Source organism: Gymnoscopelus braueri (assembly GCF_963280865.1).
Source record: "Gymnoscopelus braueri genome assembly, chromosome: 15".
Lineage (NCBI taxonomy): Eukaryota > Metazoa > Chordata > Actinopteri > Myctophiformes > Myctophidae > Gymnoscopelus > Gymnoscopelus braueri.
Genome location: NC_137620.1, coordinates 47,840,415 through 47,855,699, shown reverse-complemented (window position 1 = coordinate 47,855,699; position 15,285 = coordinate 47,840,415). Strand labels below are relative to the sequence as shown.

At 43.1% G+C, this 15,285-nt stretch overlaps 1 protein-coding gene across 1 annotated transcript; it reads right to left on the bottom strand.

Moving 5' to 3' along the window:
- Window positions 1-3,008: 3,008 nt before the first annotated feature.
- Window positions 3,009-4,130, bottom strand: LOC308101609 (kelch domain-containing protein 3-like; the record flags this gene model as incomplete). Its single annotated transcript, XM_080451029.1, has 2 exons — window positions 3,009-3,630; window positions 3,715-4,130. The coding sequence occupies 2 exons, from the start codon at window positions 4,128-4,130 to the stop codon at window positions 3,009-3,011; spliced, it is 1,038 nt and encodes a 345-aa protein (XP_080307155.1).
- Window positions 4,131-15,285: the final 11,155 nt, after the last annotated feature.

The following is a 15,285-nucleotide window of genomic DNA, read 5'->3' as shown; positions in this document are numbered from 1 at the left end:
CACAAAGCTTAGCCAATCCCTGAAGCCCATCGGTCGTGTTGGCCAATCACGAAGGCCAATGTTTTTAGGTCTTCCTAATAGGATAAAACAGACCAGAAGACATTGTATTTCAAAGGTTCCACAGCACGGAGGAGCAGGTGACCCTGACACACAGTGACTTATACTGCTGCATGGTGACACACAGTGACTTACACTGCTGCATGATGACACAGTGACTTATACTGCTGCATGGTGACACACAGTGACTTACACTGCTGCATGGTGACACACAGTGACTTACACTGCTGTATGATGACACACAGTGACTTACACTGCTGCATGGTGACACACAGTGACTTATACTGCTGTATGATGACACACAGTGACTTACACTGCTGTATGATGACACACAGTGACTTATACTGCTGCATGGTGACACACAGTGACTTACACTGCTGCATGGTGACACACAGTGACTTACACTGCTGTATGATGACACACAGTGACTTACACTGCTGCATGGTGACACACAGTGACTTATACTGCTGTATGATGACACACAGTGACTTACACTGCTGTATGATGACACACAGTGACTTACACTGCTGCATGATGACACAGTGACTTATACTGCTGTATGATGACACACAGTGACTTACACTGCTGTATGATGACACACAGTGACTTACACTGCTGTATGATGACACACAGTGACTTACACTGCTGTATGATGACACACAGTGACTTACACTGCTGTATGATGACACACAGTGACTTATACTGCTGTATGATGACACACAGTGACTTATACTGCTGCATGGTGACACACAGTGACTTACACTGCTGTATGATGACACACAGTGACTTACACTGCTGTATGATGACACACAGTGACTTATACTGCTGTATGATGACACACAGTGACTTACACTGCTGCATGGTGACACACAGTGACTTATACTGCTGCATGGTGACACAGTGACTTATACTGCTGCATGGTGACACACAGTGACTTATACTGCTGCATGGTGACACAGTGACTTATACTGCTGCATGATGACACACAGTGACTTATACTGCTGCATGATGACACACAGTGACTTATACTGCTGCATGATGACACACAGTGACTTATACTGCTGCATGGTGACACACAGTGACTTATACTGCTGCATGGTGACACAGTGACTTATACTGCTGCATGGTGACACAGTGACTTATACTGCTGCATGGTGACACACAGTGACTTATACTGCTGCATGGTGACACAGTGACTTATACTGCTGCATGGTGACACACAGTGACTTATACTGCTGCATGATGACACACAGTGACTTACACTGCTGCATGATGACACACAGTGACTTACACTGCTGCATGATGACACACAGTGACTTATACTGCTGCATGATGACACACAGTGACTTACACTGCTGCATGATGACACACAGTGACTTATACTGCTGCATGGTGACACACACACACACACACACACACACACACACACACACACACACACACACACACACACACACACACACACACACACACACACACACACACACGTCTTACTGTCTGTCTCTCCTACACTGTCTCCCTCTCAGCTGTCTTACTGTCTGTCTCTCCTACACTGTCTCTCTCTCAGCTGCCTTACTGTCTCTACACTGTCTCCCTCTCAGCTGTCTTACTGTCTGTCTCTCCTACACTGTCTCCCTCTCAGCTGTCTTACTGTCTGTCTGTCTCTACACTGTCTCTCTCTCTCAGCTGCCCTACTGTCTGTCTCTACACTGTCTCTCTCTCAGCTGCCCTACTGTCTGTCTCTCCTACACTGTCTCTACACTGTCTCTCTCTCTCAGCTGCCCTACTGTCTGTCTCTACACTGTCTCTCTCTCAGCTGCCCTACTGTCTGTCTCTCCTACACTGTCTCTACACTGTCTCTCTCTCTCAGCTGCCCTACTGTCTCTCCTACACTGTCTCCCTCTCAGCTGTCTTACTGTCTGTCTGTCTCTACACTGTCTCTCTCTCTCAGCTGCCCTACTGTCTGTCTCTACACTGTCTCTCTCTCAGCTGTCTTACTGTCTGTCTCTCCTACACTGTCTCTCTCTCAGCTGTCCTACTGTCTCTCCTACACTGTCTCTCTCTCAGCTGCCCTACTGTCTGTCTCTCCTACACTGTCTCCCCCTCAGAGTATTACCATGGATGCATTGGTGGGTTAACAGTATTCTGTCTGGGAGGAGATGGGAAGGCAGTGCAGTGAGTGGAGGATGGGTGTGATGTGCTTGTATTTAGGCATTCTCACCAGGATCCTAGCAGAGCTGTTCTGGATGTATCAGAGCTTGTGAAGGCTCTTTCTAGGGATCCTGATGAGAAGTGCGTTACAGTAGTCCTAGCCTGGAGGAGACAAAGGCGTGGCCTCACTTTTCAGCATCAGGCAGAGTGAGGTTGGGGCGGAGTTTGGCTTTATTCCTGAGGCGGGAGAAGGAGGTTTTGCAAAGGTGTTTGATGTGGGCCTCATAGTTGAGGTGGGGGTCCATTCTTACACCCAGGTTGGTGACGACAATCAATCAATCAATCAATCAATCAAAGTTTATTTATAAAGCACGTTTCATACATCAAGTGCAGTTCAATGTGCTTCTCAGAATAGATTTAAAAATAAAGATAAAAAAAACCCTGGAGGATAACAGCAAAATAGAAGAGAAAACATTTAGAATAAGACTAAAACAAGAAAATAAAGAACAACAATAAAAACAAAGTAAAAGCTGGATTAATGCAGACACCTACTGTAGGTAAAAGCAATACTAAAAAGGTGTGTCTTAATATTTCTTTTAAAAATGTCAACTGATTCGATGACCCGCAGGGCCTCCGGCAGGCTGTTCCAGACAGATGGGAGGGGAAAGCCAGAGAAGGTGATGCTTGTTATGCGGTATGATTGAACCTGGTGTGGGGTGTGCCGACTAGAATGGCTTCTGTTTTGGAGTTGTAAACCGAAAATACATCAGTATCATGCGGTCGTGAACTTTTGTGATGGTTCAGGTCCCGTTGATGTATTCACAGTATTTGTGAAAGGGGCGGTGCTTGGCACAACATTGTCTTTCTTTGGATTTCATGGCTGCCAGTTCCCATCTGATGTCGTTTGGGAGTTCATACTGTTCCAGGCCGTACTGAATAACTGATAGTTTACATAACATCTTCAGACTAGGTTTTATATCTAAGATGTGCAGTTTATCATTATCAGAATATTCAGCTAATATCTTTTGGCGGTATCCTCCAAAGATGACGATACGGTCTCCCACCACACAGCAGCAATTCCTAATACTTGTACGCAGGACTTTCCCCTTGGGATTGATCCTCTTCCAGGAGAAGGTCACCGGATTTAACTTCCACAGATCTTTTGTCATATCATGCAAAGGACTTGTCGCCAACATGTACAGCTCTCCGTTGTAGGCAAAGACGCATTCATACTTGCCTGTGTCTGTAAAAGATGCTGCACAAGGCGAGCCCAGCCAGAGGTTGGTCTCTATGTCGAACACGTTCATGTAGTGCCTGTTCATTCCGTGCAGCAGTCCGTACCCAACTACATATATCTTTGTCCCGATGACGTTGGCGATGTTGGCGGATTCACGCATATAGATAGGAGGTGGTGGCGAGCCTCTGGCGTTAATTAAAGACCAGACCATAGTGTTTGTGTCCAGCTTGTAGATTTCATTTGTGTGTCTTCCACTCAGCCAGACATACATGACCTTCCCCAAGACACAGGCGGACGCACGTTTACATTGTGTCACATCTGGACCATTCCCTGAAACCTCTGGCCTGAACAATCTGTGGGATTCCACGTTGAACGCATAAAGTGTAAAGTGAAATGTGTCGTGGTTGTTAAAGAAACCCGAGATGTAGACGAGATTGTCGATCAACACGGCCGTGTCGTGAAAGTACCTGAGATCAACGTCTAGAGGAAATTCTCCTCTCGCGGTCGACACTGGAGGCAACTTCGTCCAGCGCAAAGACACTGTGTTGAAGACCTGCATGTCGGTCGTCATACAGTCGTTAACCTTAACGAACCAACCGATGGAGTAGACCTTCTGTCCCACTGCCACAGCAATACGGTGGTCTCCTACCGGCGCTCCATTCAGAGCAACAGTCCAGTGGTACATTTTGTCGTACAGATGTGACGACCGAACCCGTTTGGTTCCCCTATTAGGTCACTGAAAATGTAAACCTTGCCAACAAAGAACAGTGTCACAAAGAACAGAGGTGCTCGTGTTCAAGACTATATGGGTGAATTGTTTTCACACTATTTCTCTTACTGTCACTCCCAGTGAGTAAGAGGGGAGGGGGGTTCGGTTCTATTTATTCATCTTCACTGGATTCCCTTTTCAGAGATTTTTATTTTTATTTTCTTTGAATTATGGATCTATACGTCATTGATGATGTCATAGGTGACTGACATCACAGATCCACATGTCATATTTCAGAAAGCCTCGTGGCCTGAACATCCGGTTTCAAGCGGTCTCCATATACGGGCGTGAAACGTGAAAGTTGCATGAGGTCACGTGTCACGTTTTGGGACAAATTCCATCCGTTAACACTGAAACACAAAAGGCCCACAAGCCAAATTCAACATACGATACAGATGCTTAGGATGCAGCCTTCACACCGAGATGTAACTACTGTCCTTTCTTTTCTTCGATAGGTATCGCTGTCTTTGGCTCGCTAGTCCATCCCAGTACCCGTCTGACTGATGGTGTAGGCCAGTGGTTTTCAACCGGTGGTCCGGGGACCACCAGTGGTCAGGGGGTCCCCAGCGAAATGAGTTAACATAGCGTCACAATCATTTTTAACCACTTCGTTTTGGCTATTCAAAAATAGCAGATCTACAAGCTCATAGCGCGGCACCGAGTGCCGCGCTATGAGCTTGTAGATCTGCTATTTTTGAAAAATCTTGAAAAAGTGTGCATATCTTTGAATATTTATATTTTTTAAAGCGGAAATTAACTGATATCTTTGCTTCTGGGGGTCCCTGGCACAACACATTTTCAAATGGGGGTCCGCGGCCGAATGTATATCAATTTAGGGGTCCTTGGCATGAAAAAGGTTGAACACCACTGGTGTAGGCTGTTCATCAACATATGCAGTCTTCAGTTTCTCCTCCGCAACACATGGCCTGCCAAGTTCCACAAGAGGGCGCTCTAACGCAACGTAGGAATGATCCCTCGACTCTGTTTGAAGGAATGGACGGATGTGACGTCAAACCAAAAAAACGTCACCTTCGTCCACTCCTATGTTAGGATTTGTAGAAAAGTTGGATTTTTTTCCCGGTGAAAACGAGCCATATTCAACGGGCGATAGCAACAAAATGGCCGATCGCGGTAAAAATGTTTTCGTTCAGGTGGATAGACGAGACCCTCCCCCACCCCCCAGACACTCTTTGTTTACGTCCGCGTGCACGTCGTGGCTTCCGCGGCTCTCCAAAGATCGTCAAAACAAGGCAAAAGACGCTGGCACCAGCGGAGGAATTGATTAAATAATACCTGGCAGTGAATGTGTTAATATGTTTCTAAGCAAAACGATCACCATACAATTTTTGTTTTTTTGTAATTCACGTTCAAATACATTTATGGCTCGTGACAAAAACCTGCAGGATATTTTGCAGAGGTCTGTCTGTCTCTCTCTCTCTCTCTCATGCTTTATTGGCATGATAAAATATGTTTTACATTGCCATTGTACAAATAACATAACGCGCTAACCGGTTAACAGCCGAACGCGCTAACCTGTTGCGCCACAGAGACTTTGACAACCGAAGAGAGGACTGTGTTGTAAACACTGGTGTAAAGTAACTAAGTACATGTACTCAAGTGTTGTGTACACTTTTGTGTATTTTGAATACCAGACTAGACCAGAGTATTTCTACATGGTGGTATTCAGTGGTGGAAAAAGTACTCAAATTCTTTACTTAAGTAAAAGTACCAATACTGCAATATAAAAATACTTTGTTACAAGTAAAAGTCCAGAATAAAAAAAATACTTGAGTAAAAGTACAAAAGTATTGGCATCAAAATGTACTTAAAGTACCAAAAGTAAAAGTACTAAATATTTGAAAATAGCCGATCTACAAGCTCACAACGCGTCGCGATGCGACGCGTTGTGAGCTTGTAGATCTGCTATTTTCAATTAGCATAGGTTTAAAATAGGTTTAAAGTAGTTAATGTATGTTTCATTATATCATAATTTATATCTGAAAAGTAACTAGTAACTAAAGTTTTCAAATAATTGTAGTGGAGTAAAAGTACAATATTTGCCTCTGAGATGTAGTGGAGTAGAAGTAAAAGTATTGGAAATTGGAAATACTCAAGTAAAGTACAAATACCTCAAAATTGTACTTAAGTACAGTACTTAAGTAAATGTACTTAGTTACTTTCCACCACTGGTGGTATTGATACTTTTACGTAAGTAAAATATGTGAGTACTTCTTCCACCACTGGTTCTGAAATCATGTGACCTCCTGACCTCCAGACAATGTGATTATTGTTTTTTATGACATTTTGTCTGTATGTGTGTAAATAATTCATTTCACACTTGAGGTCAATTCATGCTTATCTTTTATTTTATTTTATTACATAATTATTATTAACATCATGTCATCCTGAGAGGCAAAGTCTGAGGAGACGAACAACATCATATTTTATTCTCATGTGCCTGTAGGATCACAAGGCGTTACATTAAACATTTTATGTTTTTATTCTAAAGTTGTTGAATGATGTCAACTTGTGTGAATCCTGTTGCACTTCCACTGTTTCAGCGACAGAGGGCGCCGAATGACAAGCAGACGATTAGGTTTTTACAAGAAGGAATCTATTTAAACTTGCAGCAGCAGTTCTTTCAGCCTGTGATTTAATGCAGTGAATAGTTTGCCGTTCTACTGCAACGCACGACATCACATGTTACTCTTAATCATTTTAAAACACAACTAAAGACCTTTCCGTTTGCTGCTGCTGCCTTTGATTGAGTTATCTTTCTTTTTCTCTTTTCTTCTGCACTGTAGCTGTACATTTTAACTTATTTTGTTTTATGCATTCTGATGTCATCTTAGAATTGCGTTTCCTATGCTAGTGGTTCTGCGCAAAGCAAATTGAATTGCCTTGCTGTTGAAATGTGCTGTACAAATAAAATTGCCTTGTCTTGTCAGGTGTGTGTTAAAACAATTAAATGTTATATATAATAAACAAAAATAATATAAAAAATGTCAGGAAAATATGCATTTTAGAACCTTTCAGAGAGAAACACGCAGAGCATTATTAATGTTATAAATGTGCAGTGCACGACCGACACATATTCAAACGTTGTATTCTATCTATAATCCCACCAATTTGATGAACGTGAAAACAAAACAGTCTTTTATTTTTTTTTCTCCTCATGAATACATGATCAACTGTCAATTCAGAGGTGAACGCATGCTCCCTAAAGTGCTATTTCCCTGGAGTGTATAAATGGAACCAAATGGACCCTTTCGGGTCCATTTGGTTCCATTTGTACACTCTCAGAGTTACAATAAAACCACAGATTTGTCAGTGTAGCCCACGTTGTCCTTGTGAATGTCACAGACAATGAAACATGGAACCACTTTGGGACACGTTTTATTTCATCATAGCTGGAATTATAGCAAATGAGTGTAAATTAAGCCACCAAAGTAAACACCAATTCAGATGTATTTTTTTGGGGGGGGGGGGCATTTTAGGGCCCAAATGGTCCCCCTAGACTCCTCTTGAGGGGGGGGGGGGCTCATTTACACGGATGACAGCAGCCAGGGATGGTGGAAAGAAAATGCCCCAGCCTTGCATAAAGCTTCGATCCGTGAATTTGGTCTCTCGTGCAGGAGACGTGTTCAAATCCCGGGTATAGGACATACAAATTACAGATTGTAGCTTTAAAAGAGAACTTTAATGGTGGCACTAATTTCTATTAAGGCCTGTGTGTGTGTGTTCTCATTTGAATAATGGTGTTTTTTCTCTCTCCACAAATTAGCCGTTTAATGTTTTTCCTTGGAGGTACTTGACCCCAGAAATGAAATAAATGAACGTGATTATGTTTTATAGCTGCCATTAATATTCAAGTGCTCTTATAATATTGTCTGTCTGTCTGTCTGTCTGTCTGTCACAAATGAAAAGGACTATAACAATAGAAGAGAATGCTACAATGAAAAAGGTAACTTTGAGAGGAACTAACACAAAATTCAACCGTTATAATTCAACAGATGAGCAGAGCAATATCAAAATGGTGTCACAACCTGAAAATAGCAGATCTACAAGCTCACAATTAGGCACTATGTTACCTTTTGAATAAAATGCAATTGTTTTGTTCAATCTGTATTAATACAATATAACTTATACAATCTGTATGGTAGAGTATGTTCAGGCACGGACTGGCACAGAAAATCGGCCCTGGCATTTGTGATCTTCACCGGCCCTTAGCGGGGGTCGGCCACGCGCGAAGCGCACGGGCACCGAAAAATTGCGGTTAATTGGCGAAAAATAGCTTGAAAAATTGGTTTTTGGTGACTTTATTTCAGTTTTAGGGTTGGCCGCGGCCCCAGACTGCCCGGCCGTTCTGGCATCTGCCAGAAGTGCCAGACCGTCCAATCCGGGCCTGAGTATGTTAATACAATATAACTTATACAATTGGGGTTAGTCTACTTTGTCTCCCTGCTCTTCTCTATTGAGACATTTAGATCGTGTCAAAGGTCATGTCTCAGCTAGACACATGGATCTGACACAAAGTTTGACCTGACGGTGAAGATTCAATGTATCTCCTGAGCGAGCATTCCGGCTCTATTAGTTCAATGGTAAAAAAAAAAATCAGCGCTTGAGCAGGAAACCGGGTTCAAATCCGGGGTAGAAGAGGAAGTTACGTAGGGCAGCTTTAATGTGTTTTGGGCACACAACAACGGTGCAACGCGGAGCATAAATCGGGGAACATCTGTGCGGCTCTGCATGTCCGCCCCATGAGGTATAAGACCCCATGCTTTATACTGTAATCTGAACCCAAAATATTTACAGCTCTGGTGGGGGGGTTGTTGTCATGGCCAGATGTGTTCTGTACCTGTACAGATGTTAGTACTAACATGAGACGGTTTGTACCCATGTGGACTGTGGCTTTAAAGGATACCAACTTTTATGACACATGGGTCCTTTGTCAATTTGACTGTAGGATTTAATGTTAAAGGGATAGTTCACCCCAAAAAATACATGTCACTCCATGGTGACTTGAATTCATGGATATTGTTTTAGTTTTTTGTCTCATTCCTATAAGCCAATAATTTGATGACCAGCGGACCGGTAGGCAGCGGTTCCGGTAGGAGACACAAAGGAGACTCTTTGTGTCTCCTACCGGAACCGCTGCTGGTCATCAAATCATTGTCTTAGGAATGAGACAAAAACTAAAACATATCCATGAATTCAAGTCTCCATGGAGTGACTAATCCATCGAAAAATTCATTCATTCAGTCATTTTGGGGGTGAACTATAACTATGTCATTTTTTGAATGCCTTTTTTTCCATTATAGAGATAATTTGGGCTGTTCATGATTGTTATTGAAGTGTAGTATCTTAAAGGGCAAGACCACTTTGGTAGAGGTTTGGGTTGTGTAGTTACCTTGCCATGATGTAACTCCAAAGGTGGGCAAGAAATAAAAAATAATTGCTCCATTGATTAGAAATTGATAATTCGAAATATGCTCCTCATTGACTTACATTGTACGGTGAAACAGCTCTGAAAGTCACTATTTTAGCACATAAACAAACGCAAACAAAGTTGATTCAAACAATATAGAACATCACCAAACCCAGTACTGTTTTTTTTTTTTATAAAAATGTCAACTTCCTGTTGATTTTGCCAAGTAGAAAACCTGGACTGGATCTGCGGATCCGGATCCAGATCTTCAAATAGTCAAATCAATAGGAAGTTGACAGTTTTATTAAAAAAACAAACAGTACTGGGTTTGGTGATGCTCTATATTGTCTGAATCAGCTATGTTTGGGTTCATTTATGTGCTAAAACAGTGACTTTGAGAGCTGTTTTACCGTACAATGTAAGTCAATGAGGAGCATATTTTGAATTATCAATTTCTAATCAATGGAGCAATTATTTTGTATTTCTTGCCCACCTTTGGAGTTACATCATGGCAAGGTAACTACACAACCCAAACCTCTACCAAAGTGGTCTTACCCTTTAAACACCAGAATGATATGCCGTTGGTCAGGGGTGTATTGGTGTTTTGTTTTTTTGGTGGAACGGTATTTTAATGACGCGCATTTTATTTTACCTTAAAGTAGCAAACATGTTTGTACTATAGGAAATGTTTTTAGCAAAGATTTAGTCTTTTTAAACTAACACAAATTCAAGGAATGCCATGAATTATAGGAGCTGAAACTAAAAGTTTGCTTTGAACGAGTATCTTTCTCTTCTTGGACGGTGGCTGAGGCATTGCTGTGTGTAGACAGGATACTGGCAGCAGCCCTACTGAAGCCAACATGCTGTGTTGCTTACCGTGTGTGTGTGAGGATACCTTTTCACACTCACTTCTAAACCAGAGAGAGAGAGAGAGAGAGAGAGAGAGAGAGAGAGAGAGAGAGAGAGAGAGAGAGAGAGAGAGAGAGAGAGAGAGAGAGAGAGAGAGAATTTAGATACTGAGAGACCAAGAGAGAGAAAGAGAGAGAGACAGAAAGTTAGAGAGAGAGAGAGAGAGAGACAGAAAGTTAGTGAAAGAGAGAGAGAGAGAGATATTGAGAGACGAGACAGACAGACGGACGGACAGAGAGAGAGAGAGAGAAAGAGAGAGAGAGAGAGAGAGAGAGAGTGATGATGATCATGTGGTCGGCAAGGGGAGGGGGACGAGACGATTGGCTGCCGCATGGTCGGTGTCATCATCGTACAGTAAGAAGCAGCCAGCCTATCACAAGGCGTTGCATATCAAAGCCTATAATGTGCTCACATACAGTATGAAACATGCAGGGAAACAGAACCGGACAGAACATGATGCAACAGTCAAGTGGAATTTTTGGGGATATTTAAATAGGTTACAGCCCCCCCCTCTCCCTCTCCCCCACAGGCTGCATTAGTGCCTGAGTGAAGAAGCATGTTTCCACACACAATGTGGACGATCTAAATGCTTTAAAGGAATAATTCACTCTCCCCCCAAAATGACTTCATCTCTAATGTGTTCAAATTTGAATTCTTCGTTCAACGTTTTTCAGGTCAAGGACCCCTTAGCAGGGAGAGAGACATGAAGCAGAAAACTATACACTATATATTGTGTGGAATTGTGTCGCAGATTCAACTTTTTCATAGATTTATTAATACGTTGGTGGCGTGGAAACGTGTATTTTCAGACGTTCAACCACATAAACCCTCAATACAAAGTGAACATGAACTTTGGCTCTATACTTCGTCTGCTCTCTTTTCGAAAGACTACGCCGAAAATAGCCGATCTACAAGCTCAAGCTCGGTGCTATCTACCAAAACAGAAGATACATGTTATTGTAAGCCTCAGTGCAGTTTTCATCATTCTAAAAACTTGTGGTAACCCTGAGATATACATCCAGGACAATTGTGAACAGAGTTTCTTTTTGTTTTGTTTGCGCGAGTAGAAATTCACTTATCGACAATCTGTCACTGATAAATGGTAAATGGTAAATGGTGCATTTATATAGCGCTTTTATCCATAGCGCTTTACATTGATTGTGCCATTCACCCATTCACACACACATTCACACACCGATGGCGGAGGAAACCATGCAAGACCTGTTCATCGGGAGCAATTAGGGGTTCAGCGTCTTGTTCAGGGACACTTCGACAATAACTCTAGGGGAGCGCCCCAGCCCGGGATCGAACAGGGAACCTTGCGGTCTTCCAGTTCACTCTACCCGGCCACTCTACCCCTGAGCCACTGCCACCCCACCCCTGAGCCACTGCCACCCCGGCAGTGATCTCTGTGATCTCTGACACCCTCCTGGCTGGTCGCGCTGCCTGCACACATCAACGTCCAGACATCGTGCGGTCCCCTCGACACAACGTCCAGATATTTTGCTGTCCCCTCGACACAACGTCCAGACATCGTGCGGTCCCCTCGACACAACGTCCAGATATCGTGCGGTCCCCTCGACACAACGTCCAGACATCGTGCGGTCCCCTCGACACAACGTCCAGATATCGTGCGGTCCCCTCGACACAACGTCCAGACATCGTGCGGTCCCCTCGACACAACGTCCAGACATCGTGCGGTCCCCTCGACACAACGTCCAGACATCGTGCGGTCCCCTCGACACAACGTCCAGACATCGTGCGGTCCCCTCGACACAACGTCCAGATATCGTGCGGTCCCCTCGACACAACGTCCAGACATCGTGCGGTCCCCTCGACACAACGTCCAGATATCGTGCAGTCCCCTCGACACAACGTCCAGACATCGTGCGGTCCCCTCGACACAACGTCCAGACATCGTGCGGTCCCCTCGACACAACGTCCAGACATCGTGCGGTTCCCCTCGACACAACGTCCAGACATCGTGCGGTCCCCTCGACACAACGTCCAGACATCGTGCGGTCCCCTCGACACGTAGAAAACAGATGGCGGCCAATGGTGCTGGACTGTAGAGGTCTCTCTGTACTGTTAATAAACATGTAAATACAGTATTCAGTCAATCAAAGTTATGCGTTTGTTTACGTACAAATGCACAACCTGTTTCAGGCCCAAGGTCCCAGAACCTAATGTGGAGAGGAGAGTGGTTCAGGAGATAAGTAGTCCTCCTAACCCTGTAAACCCAGAACTCAGAATTAAATACTTTCTAAAACAGGGGTCTTCAACGTTTTCAGGCCAAGGGCCCCCTAGCTGAGAGAGAGATGAAGTAGGGACCCCCTCCTCTATATTGTATAAAATTGTGTTTCAAATTCAACTTTCTTTTGTTTACGTGGTCTGCTCTTTTTCCCCTCTACACCTATACCTCTTAGCCAAAAATAACAGATCTACAAGCTCACAACGCCTCGCAGCGCGGGGCGTTGTGAGCTTGTAGATCTGCTATTTTTGGCTAAAGTTCTCCTCAGAAAGCGGATGCTATAGGGTTCAAGTGGTTACGGTAAAAAAAAATCATATCACACAAAGATTTGGCGGACCCGCTGTTGTAACTCTGAGGACCCCCTAGGGGTCCCGGACCCCCGGTTGAAGACCCCTGTTCCCCAAACAAGGTAAAATATCAGATGTACAAGCTCACACACATCACACTTTTATGACATATGGTACTACTTCCACCGTTTGTGGTTATATTGGAAACGTATAAACACAAAAAACGCTCACTGAGGAGAAGGGGTTTGGATGAGATCAAACATCCCTGCTTTCATCCACCGTTACTGTCAACCCCCCCCCCCCCCTCTCTCTCTCTCTCTCTCGTCTCATTTCTCTCAATGTCATTCTTGTTCAGTTCACATTATTAAGTGCGTTTGCATCTATAGCGGTTTAACTCTGTAACGTCTGTGCGTGCGCACGTGTGTGTGTGTGTGTGTGTGTGTGTGTGTGTGTGTGTGTGTGTGTGTGTGTGTGTGTGTGAGTGTGTGTGTGCGCGTCTATGTGCATCATAAGGACATAACATAATGTATATTATTATGTGTGCGTGTGCATGTGTCTATGTGCATCATAATGTATATTTTGTGTGAGTGTGTGTGTGTGTGTGTGTGTCATAAGGACATAGCATAATGTATATTATGCGTCATCCAGGCCCTGCAGCAGGGGGGTGAAAAGTTCACATAGGATGACCGCCCCCTAGTGGCCATCCCCAGGGATAAAAACAGACGTGGAAAATAGCAGATCTACACGGCTTCACAGTGAGCTTGTAGATCGCCTTTTTTTTCAGTCTATTTGAAATAGGGCTTACACAGTCAAAATGTTGGTCCAGATTCAGTCCCAAGCTGTCCCTTAAATGTAGTGGAGGCTAAAGTACAATATTTCTATTTGAAATGTAACATAGCTTGGAAAAAACTAAACACACCAAAAAACAAGGTACTTCAGTAGCCTACAGTAGCCTACTCAAGTAAATGTACGTTATGTAACGTTGTAACGTTACTGTCCCGCACAGTACTGTTGTACTGGTATACAACACATTAACGTACATTAAATTAACATTTGGCAACAACGCGGACAATTCATGCTCATGTTGCATCATTCACGTCTTTTTTTTATATACTATGTTTTATTTATTTATTTATTTATTTTACATGAAATGACCAGCAGATATGTACACGCACGCACGCAGCATCGCATTGTGAACTTGTACAGAAATAATACATTTGAACATTTTGTGAAACATTCTGCATAATGAGTACTTTTCACTTTTGATACCAATACTTTTGTACTTTTACTCAAGTACATTTTGAATTTCAGACGTTTACTTGTAACAGAGTATTTCTACACTGCATTCTACTTGTATACGTAAACAATTTGAGTACTTTTTCCACCACTGACACACACACACACACACTATAGAGCCTACTTATATAAGACCTATGAATCTCCACAGTGGGAGCAGATTGACAGAGCGCCCACGCCTTTGAACTTCAGAGGACCTTGTGATTCCAGGAGAAAGGCTGTCACACACACACACACACACACACACACACACACACACACACACACACACACACACACACACACACACACACACACACACACACACACACACACACACACACACACACACACACACACACACACACACACACACACTACTTATCCTTCCTGTCAGGTAGAAACCTTGTATGTACGAAACTGTTAGTTTTCAGGATGTATAAAATAGAACCTGGGTTCCAATGGATCCATGTCGTTATTATTTAGTTAGTTAGGCTCTTGTTAATATTTTTCATTGCGGTTCTATATCTATAAAACACACACACGGTCACTGTGTGGGAAAAAAACTAAATGTTCAAAAAACTTTTTTCACTAAACATTAAAAAAAATGTCAGATGTAGGGGAGACCCGGGGCAAAAGTAACAGACTCAATAACTCTAATTAGAACTAAGCTAGAGGGGTGAGACTTCTTGTGCACATGCTCAGTAGGGTCCTCTCTCTGCCTATGGAAGGATAGAATGATCATTTCATCTCAGCAGAAGTTTTCGACAAAAAAATCATTTTGAGGTGTAAATGTACATTTTTGAGTGTACGGTATTTTCCTTCTGCTGTCTAAAGATAAGATGTCAGCTAATTTAAACTTGGATGAATTGTATCTCTATGTTATTGGTCACAAATTAACGTCAGCAGCCTATGCTAATA